Below are 23,956 nucleotides of genomic sequence, written 5' to 3' on the forward strand. Positions count from 1 at the left end.
TCTTTTTGTTTTTTTGCAGACTTAAAAGTTTCACTCTGTTTTCTTTTTTTGGAATTTTTAATTTATTATTATTATTATCATCATTTTATGATATAGTTCCATAGGCTCCTGGGAATTTCCTTACCCCCTCCCCAATCTCCCCCCCACCTAGTTCCTCTATATCATTACTAACATATAGTTCTTCATACACAGTCCTATGTCCATCATTGCAGGCATGGACAATGGCAGAGAGTCCAGCATCCTATTGTCAAGATATAGTAAACAGTTTCATTGTAAGTCCATCTTTGTCTGGAAGTGGAATATTGAGTGCATATTTGAGAGAAATCATGCTTATGTGGGCCTCTGATGAGGATGGGGAGGGTCGAGGTGTGGAGGACAGTAGGTGGGTAAGATAAATGTCTGTTTTATGGCGGGGAAGCTGACAAGCCACATCAGCACCCCGGTATCAGGCTGGTAATTTGATGTCATCGTAGAGATTTCAATGTTGGGAAAAATGTTTCGAGGGTACTGTTGAGTGGTTTTGATAATTCTGAGACATTGTCAGCTTCATTGCACTAGTGTTGAAGAAAAGGTTTATTGGTTGACCAGGTCTACTTCAGTGTATCCACAGAAACAGACATTTGCTGCAAAGCCTGACCAGGATTGCTGTTTAACATGTTCTACTTTCCATCTTTTGATGAGGTACTTGAAGTCCTCTGTTGGCTTACATGGGCTGGCTGTCATGTATTTTGTGTGTATCTCTGTGTGTTCTCTATTGCACAGGCATCAGCAACTGAAGAGGACCAGTCTTAATACATGGACTCCAAAGTTGGACCACATGTCTTGTGATTTTTCTCTGAGGCCAGGAATTGAATCCAGCAGTTTAGTTAGAAAATAACCCAAGAAACCTTGCCTGGGGAGTCCTCAGATTTGCTTCCTTCATGTACCAGCTAGTCAGAGTCAGGTGCAGTCCGTCTCCTACACCGTCCAGTGCACGTATCAGTGAACGTAGCAGCCTGGTATATGCACATCTTTGGGTGCTGCAGCATAGTTCGGGCTACTCCTATAACCTGCAACAGGCTCACCCCAACCCTGGTTTTGGAGTGTGCTGGCAGATACTGTGGCCTAGCTCAGCCCATTCTGCTCCAAGCCCTGGCTTTCATCTGAACCTATGGGTGCTGTGATCTAGCTTGGCCCATCTTGCATTCTATCTGGCTCTCATATAAACCCATGGGTGTTGCAGTATTGTTCAGCCTGGCCCAACAACAGACCCAGCCCACATGCTTATGCCCAATAGTGTGAACTCTTGCCTAGCAAAGAAGTTCCCAACTTCCCCTACCAAGACCACCCCCAGCCCAAAATCGTGCACATGCCAACAGGGAATCATGGCACCGCTTGACATGGCCTGCTTTCAGTCTCAGCAGCATTCACTGACAGGTACTATGGCTTGGCCCAGTCCAACCCGCCCCCATTCCCAGCTCTATCCTTAGGGTGCTGCAGCCTAGCTCACCCTGACCTGATCCAACTTCAACTCTCAGGTGAATTGGTGGGCACTGTAGCCTAGTCCAGTCCATTCCACATCCCATTCTGGCTCTCAACCATGCTAGTGGGTGCTCTAATCTGGTACATTCTGGCCCATCTCAAGACATGGCCTATATGTGTACTATATGTGGGTGATATGTGCTACAGCCTTACGTGGTCTGGCCAGCACACATCCCTGGCTTTTGTGCTCCCCAGCAGGAGCTGCAGCCTAGCAGAAGTCTCCAGAGTTCCTCTACATTCCAAGCCTTTGATTTCATGTGTGTCAATGAATGCTGTGGCCCAGTCTGACATACTTGCTTCTTGGTCTCTTCCCTTTGCATGTGCTGGCAGGTGCTGCGGCCTGGCCCAGGTTGGCCTGCTCCCATCCCTGGCTCTCATGAGTGTTAGTGAGCTCCATATTCTTGCCTTGCCTGGCTCGCCACCAACTCCAGCTCTTACACACAATGGTGGGTACTCTATTTTAGCATGGACGAACCCACAAATCCCCTACATAATTTGCCCTCGGCCCTGGTTAACTACATGCCAACAGGTGCTTTGGCCAGTCCTGACTTGGTCTGTGCCCCAACCCTAGTTTTTGTGTGCACGGCAGACAATGCTACCTAGCCCAGCTATGCCTACCACATTGATGAATGATTTTGCATGACTCAGACATGCCCTCTGAATTCTTCTCTCTGAACCACCCCATCTCAGCTCGCTCTGTTACCTGCAAGTGTAGTAGTTCATGGAGGCTCCAGAAGTTGTTACACATCTGTCAAACATGCTTTTGGTAGCTTCTAATCCAGTGTGCCCCCACACCCTCTTCCCCCTGCAACCACACACACACACACAGACACACACACAAACTGCATAGACCAGTGTGTTCTGGGTCCAAAACAGCAAACTCCCACCAGCACCCTCCATCTCTGGGTACATTGAATGGCCCCTCATTCACTCTTATGCCTTGCATTACATTGAATCATATGAAATTGTTGATACTTGTCTTTTAAAAATGCTTATTCTGGGGTTACTGCCATGATGTCCACCTGAGGCACCAGCATCCCATATGGTGCAGGTTTGTGTCCTGGCTGCTCCACTTCTGATCCAGTTCCCCACTTATGACTTAGGGAAGCAGCACAGGATGGTTCAGATCCTTGGGCCCCTAATCCTCATGGAAAATCTAGAGGAGGCTTCTGGCTCGTGGCTTCAGATCTACCAACTCTGGTCATTGTGACCATTGGTGGTATAAACCAGCTAATGGAGTATCTCCCTCTCTCTCTCTCAGTCTATTCTTCTCTCTGTAGCTATGTCTTAAAAATGCTAATTCTGTGTGATATTTTCATTCATCATTACTATCACTTTAGTGAAAAAGCCCAATATATACTAAAAGTGGGTAGAACCAGAAGTATAAATGTTCCCACCAAATAGATTATTTTTATTGAAGTGATATGACTCTAAGTCCAGATTAACTCGTTTGAGCCAGTTCCTCACCCTGCCACTTACTATCCAGGTGACTTTTAATAAGATGGAAATAGTATCCCTGCATAATGCATAAGTTGTTGAGAAAATTCAAAGAGTTAATATTTATATAAGCTACATAAAGTTACTGTGAGGGGCGACATGAGTGTACTTCAAAAACTTAATGGGAAATGGAATTAAAATGCAATCTTATTTTGCTTAAAAAGTTTTGAAATTCTTTCATTCTCTTTTTTCATAGTACTTTTCCTAAAGCCCATTTTCTATGAGCTTTGCGAAAACCCATCATATATACACAGAACTTATAATGGATGCCTGGCTCATAGAAAAGACTTGGTGAATGTTGTGTCAATAGTTCTAGTTCAGTGAGAATGTTACTTGTGACTGTAACAGCTGGGCACATGAAATTCCTGGTTAGATGACCTGAGTTCAAGTACTGGTAGTACCACTTTCTGGTTGGTCCCTTCAGACCTCAGTTACCTTATCTGTCAAGTAGCAGAATCTGCCACATAAGGCTGTTGACAGGATTGGATGAGATCATATGCATTGAAGCACTTACTATACTCTGAGTAAATGTTGTTATTATGTTTGTTTCCCATTATAATTACAGAGTCTTGAACTTAGGACCAAAAATGGACAACCTGGGTATTAATGTGGTTTAACGCTTATCCATATCAGAACATGTGCTCATATTCCAGCTGTTTCATGTTCCATCTTGCTACCTGGTCATGTACATGATAAGGCAACCTAAGATGACCCAAGTACTTGGAATCCCTGTCACCCACTGTCACCCTCCCTTCCTCATTTTCATGCTTTCCAAAAAAACAAAGAAATCTTTAAAAGTGGACAGAAATAGACAATCTGCTAGAGTGAATGTTTCTTTTGTTTGGGCCTTTTGGTCTTTGCAAAGTTGAGAAGGCCAATATTGCCTCTCAGGACTCTTCTGGATTTGAAATGCCAGCAACCTATAACATTAAATATGCTTGCTTTCCTGCTAGCTCTTGGGATAGGGATGTATTTTAAAATTCCCATTTCCTTTTTCTCAGCTCCTTCAACTTCCTTCCTGTTGTCTCCTCCAAGTAGTCCTTGAGGTGGCTTACCACACTGGCCTTCCTATTTTATTTAATTCAATGAATATGACTGCTTTTCTCCTTCAGTGCATTTCTATACATTCTGATTAATTGTGGATTCACGATATGTAAAAAGATGATCTCCTTCTCATTGTTTGTATAGACATGTCTTATTTCACATCTGGTGTTCCAGCTCTGTTCTCTGATCTGTAACTACCAGTGAATTGGTGATGGCAATCTTTGATGAATAAGTAGTAGATGACCAAAGTAGAACTATCCCAGCATTCTGGGTTGGGGTAGAGACTGGTGGAGTGATGTGCCCAGAAATGCTTCCTGTGCTCATTAATCTTAGTCCTTCCTGACCAACTAAACATAAGAGCAGCAAGGACTCAGCAACTGATCTCCCCACATAGCTGAGATGCCATTTACTGTTTTCCTCCCATCTTTGTATAGGGTCCTATAAGCTTCTGATTTTATACCTCTAACTACTTTTGAGGAAAGACAAACAAGCAAGAAAAACCCCCGAACTGTTAACCCTGCCCCTCTAAGCTGTAATCCTAATTGCCCTCGAAAGTGACTCTTACCCTCATGGCCTACCCCAGCTCCCTTTAAATGGCCTAGAAGGAATTTAGTCCTTTTATGATGATCAAGTACACTTCTGTCAGCTCTTTTGCTGGAGAAGCACAACCACACTCAGAGCATCCTATTCCACTTTTATGGAATTTAATACCTTTTTGGAGGGGGCAGGGGAACTTACTTAACTACATATTCACCCTTTTCTTGGAGCTGGGGGCACAGAAATGAATCAGTTTGTGATTTACCTTGGAGAAGTTCACTGGCTACTAAAAGTGCACAGAAGCAGGGAAATTGCAAGGCAATGTGAAATGTGCAGAACTGAATCATTTGAGGAAGACAAATCTTTTAAGGTGTGGCTGGTCTCAGTGGGAAGAAGCGTTTTTTTATACTTAGCAAGTGGGGAAACAATTTTTTTCAGACCAAAGGCACAGCATGAAAAAAGGCCTGTGGGTGTGAAAGTGTTCAGTGAAGGGGCCAAGAATATGGCATAGTATGCTAATCCTCTGCCTGAAGTGTCAGTGTCTTATATGGTGCAAGTTCTAGTCCTGTCTGTTATACTTGCAATCCAGCTCCCCCTTTGTGGCCTGGGAAAGCAGCAAAGGATGACTCAAATCCTTGGTCACCTATAGCTACGTGAGAGATCCAGAGGAAGCCCTTGGCTCTTAGCTTTGGATTAGCTCAGCTCCTATCATTGTAGCTACTTGGGGAGTGAAACAGCAGATGGAAGATCTTTCCTTCTTTCTGTAAATCTGCCTTTTCAAATAAAAATACACAGATTTTTAAAAATGCACAGAGTGCTGTCTATAACAAGTTGGCATAGAGTGAATCATAAAGTCGAGACAAGAGAGAAAGATGGGAGAATAGCCATGGTCTGAAGAACAAAGGAGTGTCAATATGTCGTTCATGATAGCAGACTTTAACCAGAAGTCAGTGAAACGTTTGAAGTGGTCAAAGCAAACGAGAAGGCAAAATAGGCTGTGGGGATTCATGAATTGGTGTGGATGTGCTGGAGAGGTGGTACTGGAGTTGGGAGACCAGTTCAAGGGCCATCTTAAAAGCCTGTATAAGAGGCATTAATAATGTGCACTGGCGAGACAGCAGGGAATAATGGCAAGGGAGGGTGATTTTGAGACAGACACATTGTGGAATAGAGATGGGGTACCCAGGCCCATCTTTCCATGTTTGGCTGGAGAAACCAGTTTGCCTTTGGATACCAAAGTAATATTGGGGAAAAAGAGCATTAAAAACCAACACACACACCTTTGCTTTGCTTTATCATTTAGACGTGTATTTGTTTCATTGAACAACTGTGGGAACTTTAATACCATTCAAAAAAATATTTGCTGGCTTCTGTTACATGCTAGGTACCATGTTAGACCCTGAAATGAAATGAAGAGATAAAAGATAATAGTCTATTTTGTCTCTAGAAAATATTTCTTCTTCTCATTTGGAATGTGTTGGCAATCCTGTGACTAATCATTTGTACTGCTGATATAACAAAATGCACAAAATGAGGACTTCAGGATGTCTTTGTATTCATACAGACCAGCATCTTCATGATACAGAAAATCACTACCTTGGTGTCAGAACATGAAGCACATTTTTTATCTGAAAAAAAAAATGTTATCATTGGTAATGTAGAAAGTGGAATCTAATATATGGGCTTCCTGTTGTGCTGTGTACATGATCCCAAACATCTTAATCAAACACAGGATGTTTACTTAAGGTTGAAGATTCCTGGGACATTGTCATAATTTTTAGAGTTGGAAAGGCTCCTTCCTTTGTATTCCTACAGCCGCCTGTGTGTATTACTTCATAGTACTTGAACCATAGTAATTGTAATTGTGTTTGCCTTTACCATGAAACCACGAGTTCTTTGAAGTTAGTGACTAAGTCTTGTTCACCCGTTTTCCTCATTTCTACATGGCACGTGGTATGGAGTAAAAAGTTCAGTGAATGTTTATTGAACTTAATTAGATCTTCAAAAATATATATTTTGCTCCCTCATTTTTTCAGATGGGGAAATAGAGACTTAGAATGAGGAATCACGTTTACAAGCACAAATAAGAAAGCAACAATAGAGTCAGGGATAAATCCTAGTTTATTTTGCTTGCTTAACATTTTTGTGGCTGTTTTCTCCTCCTGCTCGGCTTTGTTTGCTAGCTAATTAGCCAGAAGTTGGAAGCATTTATAAGTTGTGGAAATGCAAACCTTGTTTGTTATGAAAACCAACGGCCATGCAAATGTAGCCCTCATATTAAGTAAGGATTTGTTTCCTAGGTCCCTTCGCTTACACCAAAGCCAGAAGTCAACAGTACCTCCACAGTGCAAGGTTTCTTTTGCCTCCAAGAACACACACATGCACACACAAATAAGCACATGACAGAAGCAGAACAGCCGAAAAGGATATCTTGGATGAAATCTTGGCATTTATTGTTCCTATGTGACTTGAGAAGATCGGGGGTGCCAGGACTCAAATGATCTGTTTGTGTCCCTCCCCTTCTCTCCACGTTCCTCTGTAAACTGAGACAGGACATTCATCTCAAAGGGTAATTTTGAGCGTTAAATTGGGGAATAGGGAAGTTTCATCATAAAGTTGTTCTGTCACCTTGCTCCAGCCAACTGGCCTCTCTGGACCACTGTATCTGCATCTGTACAAAGGATTAGATTAGATGATTTAGAGTCCTGTGAAGCTGGAACGGCTCATGATTCTCCTCTCCTGGGATCTACTTGGACTCTGGATGAAGTGTTGCAAGGACAGAAGACGTAAGGAAAGAGTGATCCTGCGCTGACACAATGCTGGCTTTTGCTGCCTTGTGAGAGCTCCTTGTTTGATGTGGGCCTTTTATCAGAGTGTGTTTCTGCTCTCTCCAGGGTTTGCCTGGCCGTTACACCAGTCCCCAGTTCTGTTCCTCAGGATTTTGGAAAAGAGCCAGTGAATGTGGGACTCACAGGCGGGATTTCTTCCCAAGAACTGCCTGGATGGTGAAACTCACCAAGTCCAGAGAGATTTTTTTTTGTTTTGTTTTTCACCAAACTGAAGCTCTTATTGATTACAAAAACCACACACACACACACACCAAAACAAAGACACTACACACACAAAACAGGATGTTCTCTGTCCTCTCCTTGCTGGAGTCTGGTGCAGTCTTACCATCTGTGTCACTTTTCCTTGTGGCCTTGGCTTTCACCATTGCAAGACTTCAGCTCTTATTGCTAGTTGCCGATTTTACTAAGTCTTTGGCCATGAGTAGTTGTGCATGTTAATTTCACTAAAGGGGAATAAGCAGTTAGAGGAAGAATGTGTCTTCCAGTCTGACCTTACTTATGTTGTCACATACAGACTCTGTCGTCATGAGGATGTTCTCTGGTGAGATTTATTCCCAGCACAGGCTCTGGAATTTAGTAAGAGCAGTACTCTTTTTTTTTTTTAAAGATTTATTTTTATTATTTTTTTTTATTGGAAAGGCAGATATAGAGAGAGGAGAGACAGAGAGGAAGATCTTCCGTCCGATGATTCACTCCCCAAGTGAGCACAACGGCCGATGCTATGCCGATCCGAAGCCAGGAGCCTCTTCCGGGTCTCCCACACGGGTGCAGGGTCCCAAAGCCTTGGGCAGTCCTCAACTGCTTTCCCGGGCCGCAGGCAGGGAGCTGGAAGGGAAGCGGGGCTGCTGGGATAGAACCGGCGCCCATATGGGATCCTGGGCGTGCAAGGCGAGGACCCTAACCACTTGTGCCACCACGCCGGGCCCAAGAGCAGTAATCTTACTGTGTGCCACATTCTGGCCTATGTACTTTATTTAGGGCTATTTCATGGAACATACTCATACTCAAAATAAATGTCTGAAATTAAATTTGACTGGACACTTTATATTTTTATTGACTGAGTCTGGCAACCCTTAGGATTTATTTCACTGCTCTGCATGGTTAAGCAGAAAAGATTTATACTTGGGAGCTGTAGAAATCTAGGGCAGGGACTCTGCTACCACAATTTGCCTGACATGTGATATTGAGATAATCAATTAACTGCTCTGATTTTTAGTTTTCTCATTTGTGAATGAAGATCATAATATCAGGATGTTAAGACTCTTAGGAAGATGTCACTTAATGCATATAAAGCACCTTTTACTGTGCAATTGGGTGCATTTTTTTAAAATTTCATTTAATACTCCATGTAACGTAGGAGAAATTACATCATTTTTTCATTCCTGGGAGAGGAGAACGATAAGGACTATGGCAGGGATAGTTGAAGTCTTCTTGTTGAAACCTGGGGAAAAAACTGCAATGAAGTCATATGCAGTAGCATTTCTGATACATATCTCCTACTAGATCTATTTTCCGGACAGCTAGAGGAAGGACACCACAGATCCACTTTACACAAACAAGCTGTACTTGATTCTTTTCAACTGTACATGATAGAAAAAGTAACACCTGGATAATGAGACATTATTGGATATAGCAAATGTATGACTTTCATTTAAAAACCACACAGAAGGGCAACTTACTTGGCACAAAATTTAATGTTCAATTAGGGATACTTGCACTCTTATTGGGTTACCCGGGTTTTAGTCTTGGCTCCATTTCTGATTCCAGCTTCCTGCTAACACTTTGGGAGGTGTGAAGTGGTGGCTCAAGTAAATGAGTCTGTGATTTTCAACTAAAATTCTCAAATGAAACCTAGGTCAAGTGCCTAGCTCCTGGCTTTGATCTGGTCCAGCCCTGGCTCTTGTGGGCATTTGAGGAATCAGAGGGTTGGAAATGGATCCTCTGCCACGTGTGTTGTGTGTGTGTTTGTGTACCTATGTGCACACACACATGCGTTTAAGGAAAGTTCAAAAGAACAGGCAAAATAAGTACCTAGTAAAGGGGTTAAATATAAACATTTTCTAGAATTCTTAACTTCCAAAAAGCTGACATGGCTTCCAGTGCTTTGAGTTTTCACTGTGAATGTTGACAGTAAATCACACCATTCATTTAAGCATCAAGCATGCGCTGATTTCCCACACCTAATTCAGAGGATGGGACAGAAAGGAGACGGTCAAGATTGAGCCCTGTCTTTACCTGAACTGAAAAAATGCCTTTCACTTCCTAGCTGTAAAACTCAGGCAACTTACTGTGTTTTCTAATTTATTAAGTGGGAAATGGTAATATGTATTATGTGGGATTGTTTTGAAGATGACATAATTTAATATGCGTAGAAAACCAAGTTCCCAGGAAATTTTCAGTGCAGAATATACTATTGGGTGTGGATAATCATTCTGATTGCTAAGTTTATATGGCTTACAATGGTTGTTCCCAGAGTGTAGAGAGATAATGATTTAGGTAAGAGATGATATCCTGAGCCTAGGAGAACTTCTGTAAATCATTGACTGACTAACATTATCACTTCACACGCAGTCTCCACCACTTGTATTGGTCTCTTCTGTCCTGTTTTATTCCAGGCCTTCAAGAGTGCACTGATGAGTTCCTATTGGTGTTCAGGAAAAGGGGACGTGATTGATGACTGGTGCCGGTGTGACCTCAACGCCTTTGATGCCAGTGGGCTTCCCAACTGCAGCCCCCTTCCACAGCCGGTGTACGTATGTATGGACCCTCTTCCTTTGATCTTCTTGTCCTGCTGATCCTGAGCAGGCCAGGCCCTGAGTTGTTTCTGTTCCATAGTATCTATCCAGATCCCTTAAGTTTCTGAAGCCTGTTTCTTTCTTTGGGAAAGAAGGGAGTCATAAGGACAGACATTGACATGGTAGCATGGGCTATTTTCAATGATGCCCCTAAAACTTTAATTTCTTCTTTTCCTTAAACATTCATCAAAGGTTTATTGAGCATCTACCTAGGTACTGCTTTGTATAGAAACTCTGCTATAGAACTTCATTATATTCATTTATTCAACATTTTTAAAAACATGCTGTGTGTCAGGGATTGGGGAGTATATCAGTGGACTGTTGGAAATAGTCTATATGCTTAGGAAGATGACTCTGTGTGTGTGTGTGTGTGTGTAGGGCAAATGCCAGAGTAAAAGCAGGGAAAAATATAGAATTTGAAATGTAATTAGAAAAATAATAGCAGTGTACTAATGGAGAAAGGTAAGAGAGGGATAGTTTGGGAGACCTCTCTAAGGAATACTGCATCACAGGAAGGGTCAGCCAGGCAACAGTTCTGAGAACCACATTTCAGGGAGGAGGAACCATCTGCAAAAGTCCTGGCATAGGACCTTTACCAAATGTGAAGATAGAGCAATATCCTCCTGATGAGAGGACTATGCCCAAGAGGGAGAAGCATGGTGAACAGGTGGAGGGTGGAATCAATGGGGGGACAGTCCTATAATTCTCTGCTATGAGGCATGAAGAATCACCTTGCAGGATGGCCTGTGAAGGATAGCGTGGTATCAGAGAGTTAAGGAAAAAACCTAGATTGGGTGTAGGCTACCATTTTGGTTCTGTACCTAATTTTCTATGTGATCTTTTGCAAGCCATTTCAGCCTTGCAGACCATCTTTGTCCCCTTTTGTGAGGTTTGGCACTTCTACTTTTTTTCTTCAAGGTTTGTCATTATTATTGGAAAGGCAGATTTACAAAAGATCTTTCATCTGCTGGTTCACTTCCCAAGTGGCTGCAACAGCCAGTACTAAGTTGGTCCGAAACCAGGAGCCAGGAGCTTTTCTGGGTCTCCCATGTGGCTGCAGCGTCCTGAGATTTTGGGCCATCACTTACTGCTTTCCCAGGCCACAAGCAAAGAGCTGGAAGGGAAGTAGGGAAGCTGGGATTAGAACCAGCAGCCACATGGGATTCCGACACACGCAAGGCAGGGATTTTAGCCATTGAGCCATCATGCCAGGCCTGGAAATTATACTTTGCTGTTGCCTCTCTAGCTCTAGCTTTCAACCATTCTGTTGTTTTTAAATTGATTTACAAAAAGATTCATGCTAAGCTTCCTGTTCCTTTTGAGACCTCATTGATTTAGGAATTAAAAAAAATTAACTGATGCATTGGAAGGATTAGAGAGTGGCAGAAAGTTTTGATGAAAGCTCCTATTTTTGATGTCACTACTCATTTTATTGAAAATGAGGCATTATCAAAAATGAATTTTAAAATAATGGGAAAGTAATCAGCTTTCAGTATATAGTGTGTACATGGGTTGGTTTATCTAATTCCACTCTGATCTTGGAATATGGCTGTTTATATTCCCATTTGGTGGATGAGGAAACTGACGAGAAGGGATAAAATAATTGATCTTAATGTCATACAATTTGCTGTTGGTTAGTTGAATCAGAATTGAACTAGGCTTGTTGTTGATACAGATTGACTCTTTGGCTGGCGGCTGGAAAACAAGCAACCTTCTCTGTCACTTCCTGTAGGCTACGGCTGTCCCCAAATGTGGAACCGTCCAGTACTGTGGTCTCCTTGGAGTGGGTAGATGTTCAGCCTGCTATCGGGACCAAGGTTTCTGACTATATTCTGCAACACAAGAAAGTGGATGAATACACCGACACTGACCTATACACAGGTAGGTGGATGCTTTCTTGTTTTTGTTGGGATCATATGATGGAGGAGAGAAATTAGGTGTTTCTAATGTCTTTAGGGACTTGATGTCATCTTTGGTAAGAAGGCATTGAGAGGTCTCATTAAGTGATTTACTTCCTTTTGAAATATTTGTATACTTGAAAGGGGTGGGGAGAAAGAAGTTGTACATCTGCTGTTTCTCTGTCCAGATACTCACAGTAGCTCGTCCCAGGGCTGGGCAGAGAAACCCAGTAGTTTGGGAATCATTCTAGGACTGCCACGTGGGTGGCAGGGCCTCCACTAGTTAAGGCATCATGCGCTGCCTTTCAGAGTCTGTTCTGACAGAAGGCTGGATCAGAAGTAGAACCGGGACTCAGACGCAGGGCTTCTGTTCTTGTTCTGGGATGCGGGTGTCCTACGGAGCATTTAAACACAGTATCCTCCTCTCCAAATTGTAAAATCTATTTTTCTTTTCTTTCTTTCTTTCTTTTTTTGTTTTTGAGAGGTAGACAAAAAGATAAAGGGACAAGAGAAAATTTCTTATATCTTCTGGCTCACTCCTCAAATGTCCCAGCAGCTGGGGTTGGGTTAGGTTGGAGCTAGGAGTTCAAAACGATAACCCGGAGCATTTGCCAAAGATGGCTTGGTTATCTTTGGTTCTAACTCAGAATAGACACTAAGTCTTCTCAAATTCCTGTCAAGAAGCTAAATATTCACCTGTGGTCTGTGTTGTGGGTGGGGTGTTTACTTTCTCTGTTCAGTTATTGTTGCTATTTACGCAACCATACAGCATGCCCTGTATATAACACATCCTATGGCAAGTGTGCAGCGAAGAGTCGAGGTGTTCATCATCTCCACGAGGGTGAGATGCGTATCACTCCCATTTCATGGATATGGAAGCTGAGATGAATCTGAGTTTATAGAGCTAGCAATATTTCTTCAAATTCACAGTTTAATCCCAAACTGAAACCGGGAGAATTAAAGAGGGAAAATTACTTGATTATTTGTCCAGCTATGTAATACATTTTGTGACGAAAAATGGATTTGTCTCAATTATTGTTAAATTCCTGATATCTGCCGAAAATCCCGATATTTAAATATGTTTTGGGGTCTATAGTGTCTTTTTCTGTAAATGTTTCTGTTGGTTTTATTATTATTAATAATTAATTATTATTATTATTATCATATCATAGTATTATCATAGTATCATAGAATGAGTTATAGGATACTCTTACTTTTTAAATTTTCAAAATTATTTTCATCTCAAAAAATCAGTTTGTTTAGCATTAGTAAAACGTCATAGTAGTATGTCTTCCTTAATTCTTTGATAGAATTTACCATGAAATCATGTGGGTCTGAATCTTGTTTTGTAACTTTTTGACTACTAATGACTACAGAGATATTCAAATTGCCTGTTTCTCTGTGTGTGGTCTTTGGCAACTTGTGAATTGAAGGAATTTGTGTTTCATTTGAAGTGATCAAATTTGCTGACCAAAGTTTCTCATGATATTACGTTGTCATTATTTTAGTAAATATTGAATCAATTTAGTCATATCACTTTCATTTTAGTAGCAATAATCTTTTTGTTTTAAATCCGACCCACCAGACATCAATGAAATGTATCTTTTCAAAGAATCAGCTTTGGTTTTATCTGTTGGTTTCCATTTCACTGATTTCTTCTTGGATCTCTGTCATTTTCCTGGGAAGCCTTTGTTTGGCTTACTTTTATTTTGCTTATTACTTTAAAAACGTTTCAGATGCCAGTTGAGGTTATTGATCAGAGTCCCTTTCTTTGATATAGGTATTTGTCTTAATTACAGCGTCAGTGATAAGACCATAGCTTTTTGCTTTGTGGAATTTGCATTTTCTCTTTGCTTTCATTTATGTCCCATGATTTATTTAGGAGAATGTTACATGGTTTGCAAATTTGGGGTAGGGGACTGTCATTGACTTTTAATTTGATTTTACTGTAGTTAGAAAAGATATATTTAAAAATTTTAAGTGAGATTGATGTGATGGTTTAGAGTATGATCTAATCTTTGTATTCAGTGCTTACTTTAAGAGAATGTGTATTCTACTGTTGTGGAAAGAATATTCTCTAATGACATTTGGATTAAATTAATTTTTTGTTCAAACCTTCTAAAGCCCCTCTGATTTTTATGTGCTTATATCAAAAATTGACAAAATGCCATTGAAATCTCTGACAGCAATGTTGGATTTTCTGTTTCTTGTCCAGTTCTATCAGATGTTGCTTTATGTAATTCAAATTTATACTGTTAAGTTCTAATCATTACAGTTTTTATATCCTTCTGATGACTTGATCCTTTTTTTCTTTGTGAAATGGCCTTATGGTGATCTTTCTTCCCTGAAATCTGCTTTATCTGATAGTGTAACTATTCCAACCGCCTTCTTATGTTAGAGTCTATGGTTACTCATCATTTGACTTTTTTAGTATGTTTGCCTTTTTAGTTAGAGTGTATTTTTATAGACATCACGGAGTTGGGTATTTGTTCTTTTTATCCAATAAAACATTCCTAACTTTAATTAGGGAAGACAATATTAAATGTGTTATGTTAGTATGGATAGGCTTAAATTTATCACTTTATTATTTGTTTTCTGTTGTCTCATATTGCTTGATTTTCTTTCCCCTCTTTTTCTGTCTTCCTTTGGATTATTTTTAAGATGTCATTGTATCTCTACTTCTAAATTGTTAGCTCTAATTCTCTCTTCGTAGTTTAGTATAGTAATTAAAGTATAGTTTACAGTGGGAGTAATCAACACAAAACTGTCTACCTTCAAGTGGTATTATAGTACTTCCCATACAGCATGGAAACAGTTTCATTTCTCTTTTCTAAGACTTTAGGTTTTTGCCATATGTCTTATTCATATACATGTTAGAAACTTTGCAATTTGTTTTTATTATTTGTTTAAGTCGTTTAGCTTTAAAAAGACATATAAACAATATAATATTTTATGAGGTTTTCCTCCTTGATACTACTTTTGGTTACTCTGCATTTCTCCACGTGCCATCTTATTTTCATCTTGCTTCATTTTCTTTCTGTGTAATGGTGTCTTTTGCTATTTCTTAAGTCAGCTCATGCTTTCTTCTTTATTTTGCTTTTGAAAGATACTGTTTCTGAGTGTGAAATTCTGTGTCAACAGATTTGTCTGCTAGCACTTGAAGATGCTGCCCCTTTGTCTTTCTGTTTGCAGTGTTTGCAGTGTGGAAAATCTCCCATAATTTCTAGGCTTGTCCCCTGGATGTGCATACCCTTTATTTCTGGCAGCTTCTAAGATTTTTTCATCCTTACTCATTTGGAATAATGTTATTATTTCTTCTGTTTTGCATTTTTTGAATTTCTTGGATCAAAGCATTTATAATTTCATCACATTTGAAAAAAATTGGACGTAATTTTCAAATATTTTTTCTTTCTCCCCTTTTTTTCTTCTGTAGTGATTCCAATCACATGCGTGTCTAACAACTTGAAGTTGTTCCTCATCTCAGTGAAGATCTTTTTAAGACCTTTCTTCTGTATTTCATGTCAGATAGTTTTTTGAATGTTTATTTGTTTGGGGGTCAGTGATGAGAGAGGAAGGGAGAAATGAGGGAGGGAGTGAAGCTGGGAGGATAGGATACAGGAGAAACAGATGGAGAAAGAGAGCGAGACCAAGAGGAAGAGACAGATACGTATCTCAATATACTGATTTACTCCCGTAATATCTACAATCACTTGAACTAGGCAAGGCAGAAGCCAGGGACCTGAGACTTTATCCGAGCCTCTTCCTTGGGGGGCAGGAAGACAGTGTTTGGACCATTATCTGCTACCTCCTGGAAGCAGAAGTGTAGAATAGCAAGACTCAGAGCGGCAACACGGCTATGGGATGGGGCATTCCAAGTGGCAGCTTAACCTTATGCAACACAACATCCAGTTCCTTGATAGCTTCTTAAACCGTGTGTTCAGTTCTTTCTGCAGTCTGAACGGTTGCTGATCATCTTCGGTGACTTTTACATCTTGGACAACGTAATTTTCATCTTTAGCAGTTCAATATGAATATTGTTATATTCCGTGTCTTAAACTTTGTTTTGACTTGTGAAATTTTTTTGAAGAGATCTATTTGTTTTATTGGAAAAGCAGATTTACAGAGGGAAGGAGAAACAGAAAAAATCTTCCATTCACTGATTTACTCCCCAAGTAGCCACAATGACCAGAGCTGAGATGATCTGAAGTTAGGAGCCATGAGCTTCTTATGGGTCTCCCACATGGGTGCAGGGTCCCAAGGCTTTGGACCATACTCCACTGCTTACAGGTTACAAACAGGGAGCTGGATGGGAAATGGGGCCACTGGGACACAAACCAGTGCTCATAGGGCATCCCGGTGCATGCAAGGAGAGGACTTTAGCCGCTAGGCTACTGTGCCATGCTCAGTTACTGTAAATTTAAATGTTTTCTAACCACAGCATCTGTATCGTTCCTGATCAGTTTAAACTAACTGATTCTTTCCTTTGTTTTGGGTTGCATTTTCCTCCTCTCGTGCCAGGTGATATTTGATTGGATGCCAGATGTTCCGATTGTTGCCTCGTCAGATACTGCGTATTTCTGTATTTCTAAAAATATTTTTGAACTCTGTGCTTGGAGACAGCTAAGTTACTTGAAAACACTGATTCTTTTAGATCTTGCTTTTAAATTTTGTTAGTTGGAACCAGGACAGTGTTTAGTCTAGGGCTAATTATTCCATACTGCTGAAGGAAGATTCTTCCACGTATTCTACACGATGGCATATAGGTTATGAGGTTTTTCAGTATGACTGGGTAGGACTCTGCAATTCTGGTCCTTGACTGAGGCAGGGTACCTTTCCCAATAATCCTCTTGAACCATGTTTCCTGTGTAAAATCATCAATTGTTACTCTGCTGAATACTGAAAGGGGGAGCTTTGCTGATTTCTTCAGTTTTTTAATTTTTCTCCATGTATTTTTCTTCATTTTGTTACTTCCTCCTGCTAACTATAGTTATTTAGCTTTCTCTGGACCCAGAACTGTGATTTCCTAATTCAGGGAATCAGAGACCATCCTCTCTGACTCACAGTAGCTTGGAATCTTTGTAAAGGCAAAGACAAGTTTCATTATTCACGTGATTTGTTTTGCATCTTTCAGGATGTCTACCCTTTCTTGTTGGATTTCCAGGTGTTGGGAAATTTGTCTTATTATTTTCTGTGTGTGTTTTGAAAAAATCATTAACACTGCAGCAGTAGGGTGAATATATCTGATACATCTAGTCCAAAGATAGAAGTCTAAGATTCTTCTCCTTTACTCACCAGAAAATTGTGCTCTAACCCAAGAGTGTCTTATTCAACTGAAGGAAAACATGCTTTGTGGGGGGTTTCCTGGTGCAGTTTCCCCTGATCCTACAACTGTACAGAAAACTGAAGACAAAACCATGCCTACCTCCACCTTTACAAGGTTCTTTAAATCCATCCTCATGGGATTTGACTCTCAGGCTTCACATTGTCTGCTGTGTGAATTCTTGGGTGTGAAATTGTCCTTAACGGCACAAGGAAACAAATGTGTGTTTATGATTTGGATTTTCCCACAGCGTCTATCCCACATTAGCTGAGTTGATTTGTGTATGGATAGTCATATGCATGTCTTACATTTTCAACTCTGACATAAACTTGTGGAGCACTATGGCCTCTTTTGGAGTCTTACGTAGTTCCAACTTCTGGATGAATGTGTAGGAAGCCTTCTTAAACTGTGCCATTATTAACTGGTACAAGAGTGGGTTGGTGGTGGGTCTCTGAGGAATTCATTTCTTCTGTTCACTTCCAGGTCACTTTTGTATGTTTTAAACCTCTGGAAGATAAACTTGGTCCATTTTTCAGTCTTTGAGCTTACTCAACTGCATGTTATCTTGTAGTTCATATTTTTAATGAGGGAATGTGAACTTTTGGAAAACTTGGCTTCTGGTTTCAGGGTTACCACTTGTCACCTAGAGACTTATAGCCACTCAGTATCTTCTATATGTGTAGTTTTCCTTGCCTGCAGAGCAGTGAAAATAACACGTATCAGGATTTTTTGGAAAGATGTGCTTATTTTAATTGGAAAGTTGGATCTAAAGAGAGGGACAGAGAGAGAGAGATCTTCCTAACAGCTCACTTCCCAAGCAGCCATAATGACTGGAGCTGAGCTATCTGAAGCCAGGAGCTTCTTCTAGGTCTTTGGTGCAGGTACAGGTTCCAAGGCTTTGGGCTGCCTTCCTTTGCTTTCCCAGGCCACAAGCAGGATATTGGATGGGAAACACCCATATCACATCCGAACGCTTGAAGGGGTAGAATTAAGCCAGTCAAGCCATCATGCTCGGGCCCAATACTGTCTTTCTTAAATGCTGTTTTTGGGGAGCCAGCATTGTGGCAGAGTGGCACCAGCATCCCATAGGGCTGTTCTTTCTTCCTAAGATCTATTTTTATTGGAAAGTCAGATTTATAAAGATAAGGAGAGAGAGAGAGAGAGAGAAAGATCTTTCATCTGCCTATTCACTCTCCAAGTGTCTGCAACAGCCAGACCTAAGCTAAACCGAAGTCAGGAGCCAGGAACCTCCTCTTGGTCTCCCATGTAGACGCAGGTCTCAACACTTTGGGCCATCCTCCACCGCTTTCCCATGCCACAAGTAGGGAGCTGGATGGCAAGTGGGGAATCTGGGATACAAACCAGTGTCCATATGGGATCTTGGCTCCCACACAGAATTCCAGTGTATGCAAAGCAAGGACTTTAGCCACTAGGCTACTGCATCAGGCCCAGGGTTGCTGTTTCTGGTCCTGGGATACAACTTTCTGCTAATGCACCTGGGAAAACATTGAAGTTGGCCAAAGTGCTTGAGCCTCTGCCACACATGTGGGAGGCCCAGAAGAAACTGCTGCTTCTTAGTTTTAGGACAGCGTAGCCACTGCGGTCATGTGGGGATTCAAACCAGTGATGGAAGATATTTCTCTCTCGATGAATAAGTCTTAAAAGCAAAAGCTATTCTGATGATCAACTGTAGGACAGTTACTGGGGCATTCTAGGAAATAATACATTTTAGTTGTTTCTTCCTTTTTTTCCATGATCTGAAAAAAAAAACTTTTTTAGAAGACTTGTTTATTATTTGGAAGGCATATTTACTGAGAGAGAGACCCAGAGAGAAAGATCTTTCATCTGCTGGTCATTCTGCAGATGTCACAGTGACGAGTGCTGAGTCTATCGAAAGCAAGAAACCTGGAGCTTCTTTCCTGGTCTCGCACGTGGGTGCAGGGTCCTGATGAGTTGGCCATCCTCTGTAGCTTTCTCAGATTATAAGCAGGGTACTGGATTAGAAGCAGAGCAGCCAGGACTCAAGCCAGTGCCAGAAGCAGTGGATTAGCCCATTACACCATCATGTGGACCCCAATCTTAATTTTTTTTGTAAAGAAACCCAAGTTTATGAAGAAAGCAACAAAATTATGTTTCAGATTTATTTTGAATAGAGGTTAGGCTTACTCACACATTTGATCAGGTGAGACCAGAATAGGGATATGTGTCATTTCTTCTTTAATTTCTGTGAAGTTTTGCCGGCAGCCGAATCCAGTGAATTATGGATTCATGAGCTGACATGCTGTGTGCATAGCCCTAGGTGCACACACGTCTCTGTCTCTCTCTCTTTTTCCTGTACGCACACATGAAGACATACAGACACATTTTATGACCACCATCTGTTCCACTCTCTTTTGACATTCTCCCTCCATGTCTCCTACCCCTGCTTCCCTCATCTGGCTTTGGTTTCTCTGTGTTCTTTCAGTAGCCATTGCTACATTAGCTCTAGGACTCTGTTGGGAATGCCAAGCTTAAGTAGCCTCCCGTTGTACTTGTTTTGAGCAGGCTTGTTTTGGAGGTGGCTAATTCCCCTCACACTAATCTGTCATCAGTATTGAAAACAGGCATCTGGCTCTCCCACGTGGCCTCATCAGAGCAGTTGGCGTGGCTTTCAGCCTCCTGGGCAGGATAAACGCACAAATGTGGGAGTAAGAGGGGGCTGAGGCATCAGCAGACTTAAGGACTCCAAATACCATCTGACCAATGGTAGAAGACTCAGAGCAGGGACTTATCTAGAGGTTATACACGTGGTAAGTTAGGGAGCTAGAGCTAGGAATCAGAAGTCTCATTTTTCTTCTTGTCCTGCAAGTCCAGAGGTCTTTACACCACGATATATTACCTTTGGTATGATTTGGTCTGGTTTGGAATACACACAAAGTGGGTAGTAATAAGAGGATATAGGTCTTTTGTGTGTCTTGACAGAGTATAATATATTACTTGCTGGTAACATCTAGAGGACTTCCACCTTGTAGGGAGTTTAGTCATTTCTTTATGTGCTTTCCTGTATGCCAGCTTCTGAAAGCCCCCTGAGTTCAGAGCAGAAGTCTCGTAAAGATTTAGTCTACCCCCTCTTTGTAGAAATCTGAAAACTGAGGGTACAAATGGATACAGATCCTATCCAGGCTTATAACCCTGCTTCCCAGTCTGGTGATAGTCCCACTGCGTCTTCCTGCATCTTCTGTGGGCCATTTGCTGTTCCTCTGTTGCATTTTTAAAGATCTTTTAAGCATCAGGAACTTGTGCTTTTCAGCTTGTTTGCCTCAGTGTTGAGAGGCAGCTGTCTTTGCTAGCCCTCATAGAGGCAGCAGGCCCTTTCCATCATCCCTCACATGTCCTCAAAAAGGCAGCCACATCTGGAGCCAGTTGGTGCCCTTTTCTGTACTGGCATCTGTGAACCTGATGGGCCTCGTCCCAGATGATCAGTACCAGATTTGCCTCCTGCCAGCCCTCAAACTCCTGTCTCTGTTTCTTCCTTTCTTCATATATTCATGACTCTTTCCCTTTCTCTTTTCTTCTCTTTATTTATTTGTTTACGAAGAAAACAATTAAATATGACTTCTTTTGTTTGTTTATTTGGAAGTCAGTGACAGAGAGAAGGCAGGAGAGAGGGAAAGAGAGAGATCTTTCTGGTCTTTTCCGTGATTGGCTGTAGCAACTGGAGATGGGCCCACCCTGAAAAAAGGGAGCCAGAAACACCATGCAGGTCTTCCACGTGGGGCGACAGTGGCTCAAGAACCTGAACCATCTTCCACTGCCTTTCCAGCATATCAGCTGCTCTGGTACTCCAGTATAGATCAGCATTGTAAGCACTTGCTTAATGTGCTGTGCTATAATGGTGGATCCATAATAATGTTGCTCATGATTCATTCTCTCTCTCTCTCTCTCTCTCACTAGTCCCTTTCTATTCATGGCTCAGTCATTTATGTTTTTGCCTTACTGAATGAACACAGGAATGAGATGGCCATTTAGACTTAGATCTGGGCCAGGAAGAATATTCGGAATGGTCCAAGGATATCTCTACCTTCTCCCAATTTGGTACTATGTCTTTCCCCGTCCCTTGATGTCTAGTCTAGTCCACAATTGGGAAGATGTCTCTACCTCTCCTGTATCCACATGCAATCAAAACATAGGCCTTGGACCGATGTTCTTCACCTCAATGTCTACATACTATCCTGTGGTTGAACAATGCCTTCTCAAGTGAATAGAACCAGTTTTGGAGGTGAATTTGTATGGGGGGAAATAACTCCAAGGAAAGGACAGTGATGCCCTTTTGCTCAGGGAGCTGAGAGGACCATGGTCGCAGCGATAGAGTCATTACCTTGGAGGTGTATGTGAAATCCTGAGGAAATTATACGTGACTCCTCAAGCAGCAGAGCCCGAGGCTGAACCCTACACTTTGAGAAGCCAGGGGTCTCCCACCCACCTGTTGCCTGCTTCTCCTGTGAGGGAGGTGGTGTTGTTGGAAACTAAGCACTGTTCCTTCAGTCTAGATAGATGTGGGGGAGAATGGGGGTGAATGGGAAAAGAAATATGTTCTGCAGGGTGAGGTCAAAAACGGACATGTCTACAAACATCGGACCTGATAACAAGGCCTAAGAAAATGTTTCTGACATTTTAGTTGCTTTTTGGATGAGAGGTTTCTCACCCAAAGTCCAGAGCCACCAAAGAGGAAAGGTACATTCCTATATTGAAAACATCATTCCTATATTGAAAACTCTGAGCATGAGGGTTTTTTTTTTCTTCTTGTTATCATCTGTTGTCATTTTTCTCCTTAGTGGCAGGAGAAAAACTAAGGTGAAGACAATATTGTCCACTTTCGCTAGAATCAAGCCAATCAAGGCACTTTTGTATGGGATGAGGGGTCCCCAAGTGGTGTCTTAACCATTGTGTCAAATGCTCACCCCAGCTTACATTCTTTTTCAATATCCTTAAAACTCTGTCCTTCATTCAGAGAGAAAACACCAGGGAGTAGTTCAACCTGCCTGCATAACAACTGTAAGTTCAGATGCTACTCTGTCTTACTCTACTCTTCTCCTCCTGAGAGAAGTGCCCCTACTATGCTGAAAAGTCCCTGTTACCTGATTTTGTACACCCCACAAATCTCTTAGAAAACTGGAAATAAATTTTCTCCATATGTCATATTTTATCTCTGCTTTAGTAAATTATGTTCACCATCATTTGAATAGGTTTGAAAACTTTTCTTCTTCCTTTTTCTCCCATCACCAGTTTGTAGTGAAAACATTTGGTTGAAATGGTAAAGACAACGAATGGTGATGGCAGAGCAAAATCTTATCAGGGAAGTGATGAGAAAATTAAAAATATTAATGTATAAACATTACAATATGAAGGTATATGTGTTTTCAAAAATGGGACAGGCAGCACAATGGGATAGTACGATAATCCTTCACCTGTGCTAGCATCCCATGTGGATGTCAATTCCTGTCCCCACTGCTCCACTTTTGATTTACCTCCTTGCTAATGGCCTGGAAAAGGAGCGAGGGATGCCTCAAGTTCTTGGGTCCCTGCATCAAGAGAAGCTCCTGGATCCTCAGCTCTTTGGGGAGTAAACTAGTGGTTGGAAGATCTCTTTCTGCTTCATTCTCTCTGTAAACCTGACTTTCAAATGAAACAAATAAATATATGTTTTTAAATTTTTCTTCTCTTTTTAAATTGTTTTCTTGCATCATTGTAAGAAAATTCTTACATTTGTTAAGTTCTTATGTATAAATTTCTTATTTTTTTATATGAGTGAGAGGAATGCACACTCATGTGGGCCTCAAGCTAGGGAGGGTCAAGCATAGAGGAAGATGGGTGGCATAAATATTTCAAGTTTTTTTCCCCTCATGTGTCCACTGGGGGGATGGGGTAGAGGACCACTCCTTGCTGTCAACCTACCTCAGCACCCGGGGATGGAAGACAGTCCTTTGGTGATTCTTAGAGGCCCCAGTGTGGAGATAAGTGTTCCAAGATTATTGTTACTTGAGTGGTTTTGATGGTTTTGAGACACTGTTGGCTTCATTGTATCAGGGTTGAGAAACTTTCCAATTTCTATTGGTTGACAGAGTCCACCTTAGAGAGTCCACAGACCCAGGAATATGTGGCAAAGCTTAGCCAGGAGGATTATCCAACCTGTTCTGCTTTCCAGCCCCTGATGAAGCATTTGAGGTCCCCTGCTGGCCTAGATGAGCTGGCCATCTCCTATGTGTATCTGGGCCTACTATCCACTGCACAGACATCAGCAACCGAGTAGGTTCAGACCCGATACATGCAGTCCAAAGTTCAACCACACATCATAAGATTTTTCCCTGTAACCAGAGCTTGAGTCCAACGATCTGCTTGGGAAATCTCCCCAGAAACCTCACCTGGGGTGACTTCAGACTTCACTCTTGTGGGCACCAGCCAGTGCGAGATCAGGTCTGGTCTGTCACCTGTACCAGCCAACACACATCCTGGTGG

The 23,956-nt window shown here is 41.5% G+C and overlaps 1 protein-coding gene across 1 annotated transcript in view; it reads left to right on the top strand.

The window, feature by feature from the left end:
- ASTN2 (astrotactin 2) overlaps positions 1-23,956 on the top strand; it is a 936,573-nt gene that overhangs the window by 768,596 nt on the left and 144,021 nt on the right. Inside the window, exons 18-19 of the mRNA XM_040963108.1 lie at positions 10,064-10,197; positions 11,976-12,124. Of these exons, the coding sequence (XP_040819042.1) occupies positions 10,064-10,197; positions 11,976-12,124 (283 nt within the window). The remainder of the gene's footprint in view (positions 1-10,063; positions 10,198-11,975; positions 12,125-23,956) is intronic.

The sequence above is a fragment of the Ochotona curzoniae genome, unplaced genomic scaffold (assembly GCF_017591425.1).
Source record: "Ochotona curzoniae isolate NIBS_2020 unplaced genomic scaffold, NIBS_Ocur_1.0 scaffold_3208, whole genome shotgun sequence".
Lineage (NCBI taxonomy): Eukaryota > Metazoa > Chordata > Mammalia > Lagomorpha > Ochotonidae > Ochotona > Ochotona curzoniae.